Source organism: Raphanus sativus, chromosome 5 (genome assembly GCF_000801105.2).
Source record: "Raphanus sativus cultivar WK10039 chromosome 5, ASM80110v3, whole genome shotgun sequence".
Classification (NCBI taxonomy): domain Eukaryota; kingdom Viridiplantae; phylum Streptophyta; class Magnoliopsida; order Brassicales; family Brassicaceae; genus Raphanus; species Raphanus sativus.
Window position 1 is genome coordinate 33195115 of NC_079515.1, and position 16312 is coordinate 33211426.

Below are 16312 nucleotides of genomic sequence, written 5' to 3' on the forward strand. Positions count from 1 at the left end.
AAGATTGAATTCTGAGTTTGAGTTTAATTTTTAAAAAATTATATTTGATATAAAATTAAGATTTGATAATCAATATTTTACAGTTTAATTTTATAAAACTGTTAATTAATACCACTATTGTTGACTATTGGAGTTTAAGTTTTACAGTTTAATTTGATTAAATTTTGAGTTTAAGATTAAAATTATATTATGAAAATATTGAAAATTGAAAATTTATGTTTAGGATTTTAAAATATGTTTAGATCTAAAGTTTTTAAGTTTGAAGTATATTTGGAATTTGAGGAATAGGGTTTGGGGTTAAGTTTCTACTTTAGGGTTTAGGTTTTGTTTAGTTTTTTTATTGAATATTTATAATTTCTTTTAGTTATATACTTTTTTTTAGTTATAAATTTTTACAAATGTTTATTTTGAAAATTATTTTAAGTTTAGATGTTGGAATTTAGAGCATGTTTAGGGTTTCAAAATTTTTTTTTTTTTCTTTTCTAATTTATTTTTAGTGTTGAGAAGAGATTGAAGTTCTTAGGTTTATGTTTAGGGTTTTAAAATATTTTTTTGACATCTTTTTAAAAAATGTCAAAAATAAGTTTAAAATATATTTAGGGTTTTGTTAAATTTTTAAATCTAACTTTTCTCAAAGATAAGTTTTAACATTCATTTACTTTTTCTTTTTTTTGAACATAAAGTTTATTTAGGCAAAAAAACATGTTTACATCCCGGTGCTGCTATTTTAAGAATGTTAAAAACGTGAATCTATGAGTAATGGAGATTGAATGCTGCTCAATGTAAAGTCAGTGTCTTCATCATCTTCCTCCTCAGATTCTTGATTAGCAGCGACCATTGTTCTGCTCTGAAAATGGCGCAAGACAGATCATTAACAACAACGCCATCTGTTTACAAAATAGTTGCAACAAAGATTCTGAGATATACCGCTTTGCCACTCTCAAACCACTGTCTTCCTGTAAGCTTCTTCTCCTTGGGTGCTGTAAGAGCAGATTCCGGCATCAGCCTTGGAAGTTTAAAGGCCACAGATTAGATGTTAGTTACTCTGTGAAACAAATAAGGGAAAATATACAGGAAGAGTTACTCACTTGGTTAGCTCAATTGCAAGCTCTGCCTCATATAACTCTCTCCAAGCCACAAATGTCTCCTGCAATACCTCATCCTCTTTGGCGGCTTCTTCCTCTGCATAGTTAGCCCCATCACCTTGCCCATAGTTTTCAGACAACCAGTCCTTTGCTGATGACACCAAAGTGATTTCATCTGATAACGAACACACAAGACAGAACGTACACATGAGTGAAAACTTGGACTGAAAATTCATTTCTTTCAATTGATAAAGCTTCTCATTATTCAATATATTCCTCATATAAACATTCAACACTCATCATTCACATGAATCCAGCAAAATATAAAGGAAAGTCAGTACATACCACCACCACTTACTTCATTGGAAACATGTTGTTTGTTGTCAAAAGAGACAGCTCGTACAATGACTTTGTTTTTCCCAGGCATGTACAATGATCTTGAAACTGATGCACCATCTCTCTGCAGCAAAACAAACGCCAACACTTAATTTGATATCAATACGAATGTTCTTATCTATAAGCAACACGTTCATCTGAGCAATCTGATGCAAAATCTGAGCTATTATCTGCAGCAGAAGCAGAGAAAGGAAAGGCACGGTTAGAAACAGAGTATGTAACTATTTGGGCATTTCATCGAACACTTTGTAGGAGTAGGTGCGAACCTCATCTCTCTCTTTGATTATCTCTCTAAGATAAGATTTGGTTTCAACTCCATGAAGTCTCCGGCGAGCTCGGTTACACATACACCACCAGAGTCTCTGAGAAGGAACAGAGGCACGACACCGTTGACCGAAACTTTGACAACACTGGTGCAAGAAGAAGCTTTCCCTAACGTTGGATGATACCACGACGAAGGGGTGAACAGAAGAGTCGGCGTCGAGGCAAGACGTCGAGATTGCCTCCTCAATTTGTCTGTCAGAGAGGAAAACAGATTTAGGGCAGGGCAATTTTCCTTGATTGAGACAACTTATACTTTGTTTCCCAGAGAAAAATTAAACCCTAGAAACAGAGAAAGATTGAAAGTGATAAGAGATAGATGAAAGAAAACGATGGAGAAGAAGAATGAAGGACATTGGTCAAAGAAAAAAAAAAGAAGAACGAAGGACAGAGGACGACGAGAGATAGATGCTAAATTTTTTTTTTGTGCGTGATGAATGAAAACATCTATTTTTTTTTTAAATAACTTTACCAAAAAAAAAAGCCGCTCCAAAACATAAATTTCGCTAAGTTTTTTGGCTCCAAAATAAATATTCCGCTGCATAATACACTTTCGGGGCTCCCGCTTAATGAAAATCTTTGCTAGCACGAAATTAATGTTACGATAGAGTTATGGTCTGATTTTGACATTATTAGTAGCAGTTCATGAATTCGTGCTACCGCGAACTGCTACCAATACTCATATTTTTTGTAGTGGGATCGTCGTTGTCAACAGATCCGACAAGAAGAAGATCGAGCAACGTTAATGGCTATTTCTTCCTCTTTTGCACATCTGGCCCTTCGTCTTCTGACTTCTTTAAGTTAGGCCCCTGAACTTTTAACACGTGCAGAAACGTCCTATTGATGCCGCCCCAAACATTTCTGATCATGCAATCTAGACCCAACGAGTATCCAGAATTTGCAACACTGGTCGTGTGGTTTCATCTTATTTCGTTTAGACCTCAGATGTTTCTGATTTGCAGAAATAACCTTGCAATGCCCCCCAAAACTTCCAATTGTGCACTTTAAAACCCTGTAATATGCAATTATGCATCTAAATGCAACCTAAAATGATCATTATGAACTAAAATATGCATATAAAACTCAGAAAAATGTATGAAAAAAGTACAATTGACTAACATTTTTAAAAAGGTCAAAAATAAAAATATTGATGACAATATAAAATAATTATAAATTGGTGGTAAGTTTACTAAATGATTTCTAACAATGATAATATAATAGATAGTAAAAATTGTAAGAAAAGATAGTAAGAATAATATAATACGAAAAAATATCTTGGATAAGTCCAAACTTAATTAAATCATTAATCATGATAAAATAAGTAATATTAAAAGTTCGAACAACTTTTTTCCACCATCTCAACAAATGAGAAAAGAAAACATGATACATCAGTGTAAAATTTTAAAATGTATAATAAAATTCACATTTTTAACATTTGAATATTGAACCACATATATTAACAATACAGCGAATGCTCCATAAATAATTTTTATAGCTAACAATACATCATATAGTCTTTATAACTAACAATACGGTTGTCTGTTATCTTTTTGGTTTAGCCTAAACTTTGGTAATAAAAAATTACAGAATTCATTATTTTCAAAATTTTGTTAATGTGGGTTTGAAGAAACATAAAAAAACAACATGAATATACTTTTCTCAAAGATAATAATACATAAATATATAACCTAACATATATTTGTAAATATTAAACAATAAAAAAACAATATCAAATTTTATGCTACCAGCCTATTTTTTTAAAAGTTATATATGAATAATATTTACTCAGTTAAATCAGGTTATTGGTTAGGAACACATCTTCCTAGCCAAGGCTACAACAATTCATTCAACTCTTTATAAATACTATAATTTCAGTTCGCAGATTATAACAAATCTTCAAAGGAAGATTATGTCAACTCTTGATTTTATTAATAAAAGTGAAGTGTTATATATATATATATATGAATAATTGATTACAATTTTTGTCATTTTTATCATAAAATCAAAGAAAGTAATCATAATTCATTTAATAAAAATTAATTTATATTAATATAACATTTTAAAATAAAAAAATATTAAACAAAAAACAAAAATATTTACTCTAACTATTTAAATTATTTTCAAATTATAATCCCGCCCGTAGGGCGGGCCGGTCCTAGTGGTCTATTATTTCAACGCTTCTATTTATATTCTATTGTTTCCTATTTCCTGTTTTTATAGAATAAAATAGAATGCCACAATCCAATCGAGACATTGATTCCATCAAAGTTCCACATCTCCACCGTCACAAAATACATTATTTTTTGATGTTTGATTATAAGTATTCAAGTCTTTTGCCATCTAAAATATTATTGATCAACTTAAATGTAAAGGTAAAATACAGAGGCAAAAATAAATATTTAGATCATTTTTGGTGAAGTTATCGATTTTAAAACAAGACTTTATATAAATGAAAGTTTGAATCTATGATATAAATAAGACAACCAACTTTTCGTAAACTACCAATTTCTTCTTTTGAAGCAATTACTAGAAAATTTGGCAAAGAAAAACACCTTAGATAGACCATTTCCAATGGTTTTTTATTTTCTTTTAAACTTTTTTTTGTTTCAATGGTACTTCATTTTTTCATTTCTTTAGATTTTGAGGAATTGAACATTAGTTCTTTAACTTTTTAAAAAATATTGTTCAGTTATTCATTTTTTAAAAACTGACTTTTTATTTTCAAACTTAAATAAATTATAAATGTTGATGTCACCCAATTAATTTTAAAGTTTGTATTATTGTTCTCATGTAACTAGATGTTAATAATAAAGAACATGAAAATATTAGTTTTCTGAGAATTTTATGCTCGATTCAGAAGAACTTAGAATAAAATAAGCTCAGTTTTTTTAGGAATATTTGTGTTAATCACTTAATTCAGAAGAATATTTGGTTTTTCTCTGTAAATCTACTATTATTTGTTTATTTATTTATGTTATATGTAATCATTGTATCATATAATAATGTTTAAATCATAATAAAGAGTATTTTCAGATTACTGTAAAAATAAAATAATTGGGTAAAATTTGTAAATGTATAAGATGTTTTTGGTTTTAAATGTTTTTCAAAAGGATTAAAAAAGTACAAAATTTATGTAATTATCTTGGTTGTATAAAAATAGCAATAAATAATACTAGTTCTACCAATTAAAAACAGTATTTTGTAATTTGTCACAAATTTCAAATGATATTATATTTTACTTAGATTATGAGAACATTATTTATTTTAAAATAAAATAAAAACCTTTAAAACCACTTAAGTTGATAAGGATGGAGTACTAATACTAATTATAAAATAGTGATAGAATATACTCTCTCCGTTTTGATTTAATTGTCGTTGTAGAAAAAAAAAATTGATTCAAAATAAGTGTCGTTTTAGAGTTTCAATACAAAATTTATTAAAAAGATTCTTCATTTTATTTTTTTTATTGGTCAAAATATGGTTAGACGTATAGGTAACTGTATTTTTATTTTGGAAATATACAAAATCATATGTTTTTTTAATCCTTGTGCATAAATCGACAAATAAAATGAAACGGAAAAGTATTAAGTACATTTTTTTGTGAAAGAGTTATATATCAAGTATATTTTTTTGAAGAAAAACGAAGTACAACACTGTAAACTAAAACATGTTGTTTCAGTTTTTTTGAAAACTTTAACATTTCAAAGAAAAAAATGAAGTTAACTTTACCCCACGCTTCTATTTTTATCATAGATCTTTAACTGCAAGTAATACTTTTATTAGAGTATTATTTATTTAATTGTAAGAGCTAAAGAACAGATTCAGCTAAAAGTCCGAATAAAAAAGAATCATTATTGTTTTTTATACAAAACGTAAAGTACGTAGTATTATTCCGTAGACAAACATTCGCTAAAAATACAGACTGAAAGAGGTGTCCCACTCTTCTAGTACATAATATTTAACTTAGTTCGTAATTCGCATAATATTTAACTTAGTTCATAATATTTAACTTAGTTCGTAACGTCTAGTGATTATTACTTACGCAATGTAATGCTATATGGATCGATGCATACATCTTCACTGGACGGTTATGATATTCTTAAATAATTATATGTATATTCTTTTTTAAATATACATCTGTACATCAACAAAAATATACAAAAGATATTTTATTAGTGTTCCCTTCTCTTTTGTAATCACTCGTTGAAACTGTATGACTAGGTTCATAGATTTGCTTGTAAACGTCTTTTAAATCAAATAAATAATATATTTATAAGAAAACAAAAAAAATATATACAAAAGATACATATTATATTAACTGATTTAGCTTTGTGTAAACACAGATCGTTCAATTAGATATTTTACGTGTTAAGGATAGATTATAAACATGGACACAAGTTGTTTGTATTAGTTTAGAGTAAAAATGTTTCAATCGTACTCTATTTTTCAATATATAATAAAATAAAAATAGATTTACTCTATATATAGCATATGTTTTTCACTTTATTTTTTTCTATAAAATATAGTACTATTAAAGTATATCGCAGTTCTATTATAAAGTGAAAAATACTGTGAACCATGAGAGATGGTTTTAGAAAAAAATATTTAACGGTAGAAAGCGATGCATGCAAAATTATATATTTTTATTTACTAATTCATGGAATTTCATTGCCAAATGTTGGACGTTCGTGGTAAAACTAATTCACTGACCACTCTTTTGTTGAGGTTCAACTAATACTAATGTTTTCACATAATTACCTAATAATTAAAGGACAAGACTTGAGTTCACCCCCTATGGTGAACCTTCAAATTCACCACCTCCCTAATAACCAATCAAAGCGCCAACTAGACTAATTATAAAATAATTAAAAAAATAAATAATATCATATTTAATAATGCTAATGTCAATATTTAATCTCTAAATTCAAACTATATACCCTAAATCCAAATTTTAAACCCTAAATTTTAAATTATAAACCCAAACTCTATACCCTAAACCCAAACTCTATACCCTAAACCTAAATCTTAAACCCTAAACCCAAACCATAAATCATAAACCAAGAAATCTAAACTTTAAACCAAAAATTATACCCTAAACTCAAACCATAGACCCTAAACCCAAATCCTATACTCTAAAACCAAACCATAAACCATAAACCCAAACCGTAGACCCTAAACTCAAACCCTAGACAGTAACCCAAACCATGAACTCTAAATCCAAAATTTAATTCTTAACCTTAAATTTCAAAAGAACAACATCAATATTAATCCAAACCCTAGACAGTAACCCAAACCATGAACTCTAAATCCAAAATTTAATTCTTAACCTTAAATTTCAAAAGAACAACATCAATATTAATCCAAATATTTAGGGTATAGGGTTTGGATTTTGTATTTACGTTTTGGGTTTAGAGTCTAGGATTTGGGTTTAGGGTATAGGTTTGGGTTTAGAGTTCAGGTTTTTGGGTTTATGATTTATGGTTTGGGTTTAGGGTATAGAATTTGGGTTTAGGGTATAGAGTTTGGGTTTATAATTTAGAATTTAGGGTTTAAAATTTGGATTTAGGGTATAGAGTTTGAGTTTATGGATTAGATAGTGATATTAGCATTATTAAAATTAACACTAATTTTTTTTTTAATTATTTTGATTTTTGAAAAAATTATTTAATATTTTTAATCATTAATCTAGTTGGCACTTTGATTGGTTATTAGAGAAGTGGTGAATTTGAAGGTTCACCATAGGGGGTGAACCCAAGTCTTGTCCATAATTAAAGTCTTTGGCCCCAAAGAAAAACTAGGTAAAAAGAAAGAAGAAGAAGAAATTCACAAATCTAAATGTAGGTAGTTAGGTACATACAAGGACCTTATTCATATATGCTAATATTAATTATAAAACAAATCTGTAACAACGATATAAATTACAATATCGGTAAAAGCTAGCTCCAATTAGTTAATGTATACGTAGCCCGGCTTTGTTTACTCATTTACAACCACGAATCTGTTACTCTTTTCCACTATAAATACATAAACCAAATTCTCAAAGTATATAACACAACATATCCAAAGTAAAAATCTGAATTGTTTTCACAAATATACATGAATCATCTGGTTAATATATAACTATAAGAAGAAACTAATATATATGGCAAGTGTTATTAACTTTAACCCGCACTCCCTCTTCTTACCGTTATTCCTTGTCCTAGCCGCGACAGCAACCTCAACCACAAGGCCATACACATTCCTCCCAAGGCCACGGGTCGGGTATTACGGTAGTGCATGCTGGAATGTAGAATCAATAGTGCGGTCCGTGGTCCAGTCTAACTATTTCACAAATCCAGCCAATGCTCCGGGCATTTTGCGTATGCATTTTCACGATTGTTTCGTCCGTGGCTGCGACGCTTCCATTCTCCTCGACGGACCTAACTCTGAGAAAACGGCTACTCCAAATCAATCTTTGAGAGGGTTTAACGTTATTGAAGAGGCTAAGACTCAGCTTGAGATCGCTTGCCCTCGAACAGTCTCTTGTGCTGATATCCTCGCACTAGCTGCTCGTGACTTCGTCGTTCTGGTATAACCTATATTTTATTTTATAATTTAATTAAGTCTAACTGTTATTTATAACTTTACGTAACCTAATGGAAGTTTGACTATGCATGTATAGACAGGTGGACCATGGTGGCCAGTTCCATTGGGACGACTCGATGGTAGGGTTTCATTAGCCTCAAATGTCGATTTGCCGGAACCTACAGACTCAGTTGCGGTGCAGAAGCAGAGGTTCGCTGCGAAATATCTTAACACCCAAGATCTAGTTGTCCTTGCTGGTACGTAAATAAATTTAGATTAGGCGGTTTCTCCTTGATTCAATCCTAATTTTTTGATTTTTTTTATTCGAATGTTTTTCTTAGTTTATATCCATTGTAAATACCAGATAAATCTTTTACGTTTACATAACCAACAAATAGTGATTACTCTGAAGTGCGCTTTTCTTTTCAAAAAGAAAAAAAAAATAATTGAATGTATATGCAAGAAAGTGTAATTAAGTTAAGCTCCCTTCGTGCTAATTGTTAGGCTTCTCACTGGTTTTTCTTTTCTTTTTGGCCACAGAAGCATAGGTTTATTAACAGATGTATTCAAACTCTGATTTGATGATATAATTTACATTTTATCAAAAACAGTGTGTGCGCGTTAAGCTAGAACTCATAAAAACACGTTATATAATATATTGCAAATTACACCATTTGAAACTATCTTGAGATACACTCCAATTTACATAGTGGATTTTGTGTATAAACAGCCGGACACACGATAGGAACGGTGGGATGTGGTGTTTTTAGGGATAGGTTCTTCAACTACAAAAACACAGGAAGGCCTGACCCAACCATCAACCCAAATTTCGTCCCTCAGATCCAATCTCAATGTCCTCTCAACGGCAACGCCGCTACTCGTGTCGCACTGGACCTGGGAAGTGAAGGCCAGTTCGACACTTCGTACCTTAACAACTTGAGGTTTGGTCGAGGTGTCCTTGAGTCTGATCAGGTCCTATGGAATGATCCCGGAACTCGTTCCATCGTGGAGCGGTTGCTGGGACTACAGTATCCGTTTTTGCTGTTTGGACCCGAGTTTGCTAGGTCAATGTCGAAGCTGAGTCTGACTGAGGTCAAGACTGGTTTGGATGGGGAGATTCGCAGGGTTTGTTCGGCGATCAACTGATACAACATAGATGAATCTATTATGTCATAAAAGTAATAAATCGATAAATATCCTAAAGTAATAAATAAAATATGGAGATATACAATTCATAGACTCTCCAGCTTTCCAAGGATAACTAAGAGCATCTTTATCCCTGGTATTTAGTGGGATTCTTATGTTAATTTTGATTTAAAACAAAATCAAAAATACAAATAAACGGATGAGACGTCTCTTAATTCCGGTAAATAAGAGACGTATATTGTTGGACACGTGTTGATAACAGAAGAAAACGCTTTGAGAGGAAAGAAATAGACTTCTCTATCTCGCGTGCTGAGGCGCATTCTCCTACCGTCGTCACCAACGGAAGCAGCTTCGATCCTCATCAGACACGCAGAGAAAGCCTCGACAGCTTTCTCGTAGGACGGAGGGGATAAAGCTTGAAGAAGTGCGATGGAGTGGTGGGAACGTTGGATTCGCCGGACAAACGTGGTGGTTTTGGGACTCTGTTTTGTTTTGATTTTATGATTCCATAAAGTTTTCTTTTCTTTTGAAGGCAATAACTTCGTGATTTTGAATCTCTGTTAATTTTTTTTATAAATTATTCTAACTCGTGATTTGTATTTTTGTAGATTTGTGATGATCTTGTGTATTGTAAACCTGATCAATTATATGGATCGAGGAGTTATTGCGAGTAATGGTGTTAATGGAAGCTCGACACCTTGTGATTCCAAAGGCCTTTGCTCTGCTGGCACTGGCATTCAGTAATATACTCTCTCTTTTTTTTTCTAATTTTTGATTGATTATAAAAGACTGAAACTTTGTGTTGTTGTTGTTGATACAGAGGAGAGTTTAGGTTAAGCAACTTTCAAGATGGTCTTTTGTCTTCTGCCTTTATGGTTGGTCTTCTTGTTGCTTCTCCCATCTTCGCTGCACTCTCCAAAAGGTTTTTAAGCTTCTTTTTTCTTTGTTAGGTAGACTTGAGTTTCTCTGTTTACAAAGTTTCGAGCCTTTGTTAATCCTCTCTGTTTCTTGATCAAGTTCTGGGTGCGATCTAGGCATCTCTTCCTCTAGCATACTCACTAGATAGATGTGTCTGTCGCTTATCAGCATTTGATTGCTTGAATCCACTATTGTTGTTTACAGACCAAGTGTGAATCTTCTATATCTTTCCCAGAGTTTGTTTTTGTGTATCAAGAAGCTGAACCAACGGAGTGATGTTTCTATGTTTTTGTATATTGGATGCTTCTCTCTTGGTCCTGCTATTATAATCTCAGGCAAAGGCAACTTGATGTTAAATTCTTTCCTCCTAGTGAAATCATGGAATGTAACCGTTAATAATCTTACTTGGTTTTAATGGTTGCAGAGGGTGCTCCTAAAATATGGATCGCTTGTTTCAGTGATCTCCATGGTGGTTTTGTTCGTATACTTGGTAGCAACACCACAAACTCCATTGGGTCTCTTTTGCCTAGTCATGAAGTGCTCTTTTTTTGTTATGGTTTTCTGATTAAAGTTGAGATAAGAGGCTAAAGTGTGTTCTTGCGTTTTTTCTTCTTCAGTATGAAACAATGCCTGCTTGAAATGGTAAAGTGTGTTCTTGGTAAAGTGTGTTCTTGTATTGTTTGGTCTTGTTTTTTTGAGCAACAAAAAACAACATTTTTTAAAAAAACCTTAAATAAGAAACTAGCATTGAAGGGTATGAATCAAGGTGTTTCTTAAACAAGATTTTTAATTACATTTAATTAGTAAAATATTTATTAAGAGACCCAATGGAGTTTGTGGGATAATGATGCTCTAACAAATAACGATGTAGGTTTTCTAGCATATTATAGTGTTTAATTACGTCGATGCATAAATATGAGGAAATAAGTGTTATAGAATAAAACTAAGAAATATGTAATAATTATCCTTGATTATTCATGTATATATTAAAGTTGGAGCACGGATTTTGATTCGTTACTCTTTTCAATTTTTTATTTTATGTTGATCTCCAATTTTAAATGAAACTGGAGTTGAATATGACTTATAAAAAGATAATAGAAAATATGTGAAAGTCAATAAAGATATAAAGAATCAGTTTGAATTCACTGTGCGAAAATGAATCTAATCATTAGTGGAAAATGATTAATAGAATAACAATAACATAGTGGTTGACTTTGATAATAAAGAAAAAAGCGAGTCAATGATATTATGGCATCGAAGCTGTCTCTTGGTGGTTTCATTAAACAAGACATCTCTTGTCAACTAAAGGTTGTATATGCTTTTCTCTCTTCTACCGGCTAATATTACTCTTTCCAATTCTTCATACGTTTATCATAGTTTTAGAGACCTTGTTTATCACTAATATTTTTAAAAATAAGAAATGGTCTATCGATTTAAATTCATTGTAACACAGAAAAATTATATGTTCACGACAATTACACCATTTTTTGCCTGAGTTTCGTGTGATTTGTATAATATATTTGATTGATAACACATTCAAGAGGAATAACTGTTGAATTTATGAATGTAATAAAAAGTCGACTATCAACTATGCATACTTCGTCAAAATGATTGTCAAACGCGAGAGGAAGATAATGATGTTATGGGCATAGACTTGGTCTTTTTCAATATACTGGCTAGGCTCATAACATCTTCGAAATGTATTTTAGTGAGATTTTTATTTGATTATTGTATCTTAACAAATGCAGAGTTCCGCAAAAAATCCAATTACGGTTAGTTCAGTTTATTTAAAATATACTGATATATCGACCGACATCTTCATATTCAACTTAAGTTAATTTATTACGTTTTAGACAAAAAAAAATTGTAATATGGTTTCATACGCGAGAATTAAAATCTATGATCAAGCAAAAAATATTCAAGCTGATTGAAGACCACAACTTCGATCTAAAAAGCGTAGAAAACCAAGTAAGCATACAAGTTGTTATTCAAAGTTAAGCAAAAAAAAAAAGTTGTTATTTAACGGTCATACACGTTTTATCGTCATCAGGAAAAAATAATTTCATCATCAGAATTACACATAAGCAAACCAGCTGTCAGTATGATATAAGGATTGTATCGTTTAATTACTTTAATCCTGAGAAGTGATTAACTACTGATTAAAGTCATCATTATCCGTATTCTCTTTGTTTTGTAGACTTACCCATGCACAAACCTCTTCTTCGATAAGTTGAAAGATTCCATGGCGGTGAATACTTTTAGATTTTTTAATTCTTCATAGAACTCTTACTAGTACTATTACTAAGCCAAAAACAATTTTTAAAAGTTAACTACTAGTAAATAAAATTATTATAAATATAAATTTAATCATTTAAAAAGTCAAATATACCCTGTACAATTTCATTATCATTACCGTGTTCTGACCAAAAAATCGAAACTATATTATCGCCACGCAACTATACGTACAATTTAGCTCCATATGATCGGATTATAATTATGATTTTATCTAACTTTTGATTCTATTATCAATCATTTATAACTTGAAGCGAAGGTAGCTTCGATCGAGGATACATGAACAATGAAATATGCATTCTACATACATACATATTAAATGGATCGACTCGTCAAAACCATAATGCAACTAATTATTATTTCATGATTAACTATAGCAACTTATAATAATATAATTCCCATAAAACTCGGCGTCATGTGCCGAACTTGATCGTTGCAATCTATACTATTATTTATGAAGTAATTTTGCTTACTTGTCATGTTCTCCATGATTTTAGTTAATTTTGCTTATTTGTCATATTTTTATTAAGTTTAAACTAAATTATCATTGATGTATTATTTGTTTTGAGCTGAGTCAATAAATCATTAATTTAAAATAATAGTCTTGATGAATATTCTATATAAATAAAAACGAATTTTATTTTATTAATATTAAATTTATATGTTATATTAACTTTTCTTATTTGTCATATTTTTATTAGGTTTTAGACTTTTAGATAGGTTATTAATTTATTATTAGTTTCTAACTATTCACTAATTTATTTTAATGATATAAAGTTTATATGTTATATGCTATATTAAATAATTGATTACAAAATAATATTTATTACCCACACTAGGCAATTACTATCTAATATTTAATATTTAGATATAATTCATGTTGATTTTAATGATATAATTCATGTTGTTTTTTTAAATATTTAGTTACATCTTGGATAGTGATATTTATTTGTTTAATATCACTATCTTTAAGATATGAGTGTTTTAAAAAAATTTAACACAATAATAAGTATTTATTTTGATAAAAAGTATTTGACATATATAAATATTTGATGTTTGATTTAACTATTTAAAAACATAAATAATAATTTATTATGCTGGTTTTAGATTAATAAGACATAAACTAATAAGTATTTATAAGAAATTTATGCCCGCATATACGGGCAAAACACCTAGTTCTTATTACCTAGACTTTTTTGCCTCTATATACTAACCCTTTAACACCAAACTCAAAAACACACACAACAAACAAAGCTCAAATACTTTCTTATACATTACTAAACAAAATACAAAATGGGTCGTGGTTATAACTTACTATTCATTCTAGTAACTTTTTTAGTATTGGTCGCAGCTGTAACTGCACAAGGAAATCGTGGTTCGAGCCGTGGAGGTGGTGGTCGAAGACCACGTGTTGGGTATTATGGCAATAGATGCCGAAACGTAGAGTCCATTGTGGCATCGGTGGTTCGAGCACATGTCCGGTCCAACCAGGCTAATGCACCCGGGATTTTGCGTATGCATTTTCACGATTGCTTTGTTCGTGGCTGCGATGGGTCAGTTCTCATCGCTGGTAATAGCTCTGAGAGAACAGCCGGTCCAAACCGTTCACTGAGAGGGTTTGAAGCTATTGAAGAAGCTAAGACTAGGCTTGAGGCTGCTTGTCCTAGAACTGTTTCTTGTGCGGATATTCTCACCCTTGCTGCACGCGAAGCCGTTGTTTTGGTAACATATTTAAAATTCTTTATTTTGGTCTAGATTGTTACACGCACGTATAAACATATATTTGATTAGTCGACAGGGAATATAAAAAACATATAGCTATTTAATGTATTATGTGTAATTGAAACTTGGGCAAATGCAGACCGGTGGACAAGGGTGGCGAGTGCCATTGGGACGTCTAGATGGCCGAATCTCGCAAGCCTCGGACGTGATCTTACCCGGACCATTCGATCCCGTCGACAAGCAGAAGCGAGACTTCGCAGCTAAAACTCTCAACACACTAGACCTTGTAACTCTTGTTGGTACGTTTTCATTACATTCAACGAGTATAAAAACATTCAGTACTAGCTAATAATGCCAATATAACGAGTTCTGCTTTGACTAGGCGGACACACGATAGGAACAGCGGGTTGCGGTTTGGTGAGAGGCAGGTTCTTTAATTTCAACGGCACAGGACAACCAGACCCATCAATCGATCCGAGGTTCGTACCATTGGTTCAGGCTCGATGCCCTCAAACCGGAGACGCATCAGCCCGAGTCGACTTAGACGCTGGTAGTGTTGGCAGGTTTGACACATCGTTCCTAAGGAACGTGAGGTCAAGCCGTGTGGTTCTCCAATCCGACCTAGTCTTGTGGAGGGACCCCGAGACACGAGCCATCATAGAACGGTTATTAGGCTTACGCCGACCATCGTTGAGGTTTGGAACAGAGTTCGGGAAGTCAATGGTCAAGATGAGTCTTATAGACGTTAAGACAGGATCAGATGGGGAGATTCGTAGGGTTTGCTCTAGGATCAACTGATTAAGAATATGAAAGCACATCAGTGTGGTTTGGTTTTAATCTGTGATGGTTAATCAATAATCATTTGTTTTATACGATAAGTTTGCTATATCTTCTTGTGGTTTGATTGCTACGTTATGAATATTCAAGTGTAAGATTGTAATTGTAACATGAATGTATTATACTATATGATTGTCATTTGTTTCCTTACTCGAGTACGGAAGGTATTTGCATGAACGAGCTATTTAAAGAAGAAAGTGTTTGATTACGTCAGATGAATGGAAACTAATCTCAGCAATGATTATCCATTCATAATTAAAAATGTAAGTTAACAACTAGTTATATGGTTTATATTAATCAAAACATTCGATTACTATATATTATATGGTTTGGTCAAATGCATGGATGTGTTCAAAAAAGAGAGTCAAATGCATGGTTTCCATAAGTTGGACATTTTTGTCGATGGATTACGGCGAAGTTGCAATCACTAATCATGATCCAGGGGTATATCTGTATATACTCAGTTAGAAAACGTCTTTTATTAGTTTGGGTTGACGTTACTGATCTTCCGAATGCGAGTCGTTGGATAGGAGAGAAGAGAGAGCGTTGCTTAGAGACTGATTCTCACTAGGAATGCATCGGATCTCGGTCGGAGACAGTAGCAGCCGTTGCAATGGGTGTTACAGCGGATTTGAGACAGTGACGGGTGGAGGACGAGGTGGTAGATGACAAAGAAGGTGAGCCACCAGAAGGTTTGATGAATAAGTCCATGGGAATGTGTCTACGTTGGGACAGATGGGAAAGTTTTCGCTAGATTTTAGGGACATAGAAAATCAAGGGTGTCAGTACAATTTGTTTTTATGGGGCAATTTAGAAAGATGATGGAAGTTGTGGGGTGCTTTGCTATTTTATCTATTTTTCAATGGGCCACCGAAGTTGTTAGAACTTGGGTTTCAGCTGACGGCCCAATCCTGATGATGTGATTATAGCGCCAGGTTACGTGGGTTTCGAATCTGTGATTTTTTTTTTGTAACAACCTTCGAATCTGTAATCTTTACACGTCTACCACTCACCAACCGTATTCTTTTATC

At 32.0% G+C, this 16312-nt stretch overlaps 3 protein-coding genes across 11 annotated transcripts; 2 read left to right on the plus strand and 1 right to left on the minus strand.

Moving 5' to 3' along the window:
* Window positions 1-593: 593 nt before the first annotated feature.
* LOC130512323 (uncharacterized) lies at window positions 594-2264 on the minus strand. 4 transcript variants are annotated; one of them, XR_008945831.1, is made up of 5 exons: window positions 1748-2250; window positions 1444-1545; window positions 1089-1260; window positions 928-1006; window positions 594-847 (listed from the first exon to the last, which is right to left on the minus strand). XR_008945831.1 is itself a non-coding variant. In XM_057010168.1 (5 exons), exons 1-5 carry the CDS (start codon window positions 1826-1828, stop codon window positions 737-739), a joined length of 558 nt encoding a protein of 185 aa, XP_056866148.1. In that variant the 5' UTR covers window positions 1829-2264; the 3' UTR covers window positions 594-736. The 4 variants fall into 4 exon arrangements, 2 of the variants coding, with proteins under 2 accessions (XP_056866148.1, XP_056866149.1); XR_008945830.1 differs by having other exon boundaries at window positions 1444-1651; window positions 1748-2248; XM_057010168.1 differs by having other exon boundaries at window positions 1431-1545; window positions 1748-2264.
* Window positions 2265-7832: 5568 nt separating this feature from the next.
* On the plus strand, window positions 7833-11460 carry LOC130512530 (peroxidase 70). Of its 6 annotated transcripts, none has more exons than XM_057010619.1 (6): window positions 7833-8370; window positions 8464-8623; window positions 9097-9980; window positions 10121-10252; window positions 10333-10434; window positions 10855-11460. In XM_057010619.1, the coding sequence occupies exons 1-3, from the start codon at window positions 7945-7947 to the stop codon at window positions 9510-9512; spliced, it is 1002 nt and encodes a 333-aa protein (XP_056866599.1). In that variant the 5' UTR covers window positions 7833-7944; the 3' UTR covers window positions 9513-9980; window positions 10121-10252; window positions 10333-10434; window positions 10855-11460. The 6 variants fall into 6 exon arrangements, with proteins under 6 accessions (XP_056866599.1, XP_056866600.1, XP_056866597.1 ...); XM_057010620.1 differs by having other exon boundaries at window positions 9097-9977; XM_057010617.1 differs by having other exon boundaries at window positions 9097-10252; window positions 10635-11460.
* Window positions 11461-13957: 2497 nt separating this feature from the next.
* On the plus strand, window positions 13958-15427 carry LOC130512326 (peroxidase 69). The gene is made up of 3 exons (XM_057010175.1): window positions 13958-14444; window positions 14584-14743; window positions 14827-15427. Exons 1-3 carry the CDS (start codon window positions 14016-14018, stop codon window positions 15240-15242), a joined length of 1005 nt encoding a protein of 334 aa, XP_056866155.1. The 5' UTR covers window positions 13958-14015; the 3' UTR covers window positions 15243-15427.
* Window positions 15428-16312: the final 885 nt, after the last annotated feature.

Excerpts from the sequence above, each read along its gene's own strand:
- LOC130512323 (XM_057010168.1), bottom strand. The coding sequence starts at position 1,828 with ATGTGTAACCGAGCTCGCCGGAGACTTCATGGAGTTGAAACCAAATCT. Across the intron at positions 1,546-1,747 it reads TAATCAAAGAGAGAGATGAG|AGAGATGGTGCATCAGTTTC; the intron begins GTTCGCACCTAC and ends GTTTTGCTGCAG. Across the intron at positions 1,007-1,088 it reads CTTGCAATTGAGCTAACCAA|GCTGATGCCGGAATCTGCTC; the intron begins GTGAGTAACTCT and ends TAAACTTCCAAG.
- LOC130512530 (XM_057010617.1), top strand. The coding sequence starts at position 7,945 with ATGGCAAGTGTTATTAACTTTAACCCGCACTCCCTCTTCTTACCGTTA. Across the intron at positions 8,371-8,463 it reads CTCGTGACTTCGTCGTTCTG|ACAGGTGGACCATGGTGGCC; the intron begins GTATAACCTATA and ends ATGCATGTATAG. Across the intron at positions 8,624-9,096 it reads AGATCTAGTTGTCCTTGCTG|CCGGACACACGATAGGAACG; the intron begins GTACGTAAATAA and ends GTGTATAAACAG.
- LOC130512326 (XM_057010175.1), top strand. The coding sequence starts at position 14,016 with ATGGGTCGTGGTTATAACTTACTATTCATTCTAGTAACTTTTTTAGTA. Across the intron at positions 14,445-14,583 it reads CACGCGAAGCCGTTGTTTTG|ACCGGTGGACAAGGGTGGCG; the intron begins GTAACATATTTA and ends GGGCAAATGCAG. Across the intron at positions 14,744-14,826 it reads AGACCTTGTAACTCTTGTTG|GCGGACACACGATAGGAACA; the intron begins GTACGTTTTCAT and ends TGCTTTGACTAG.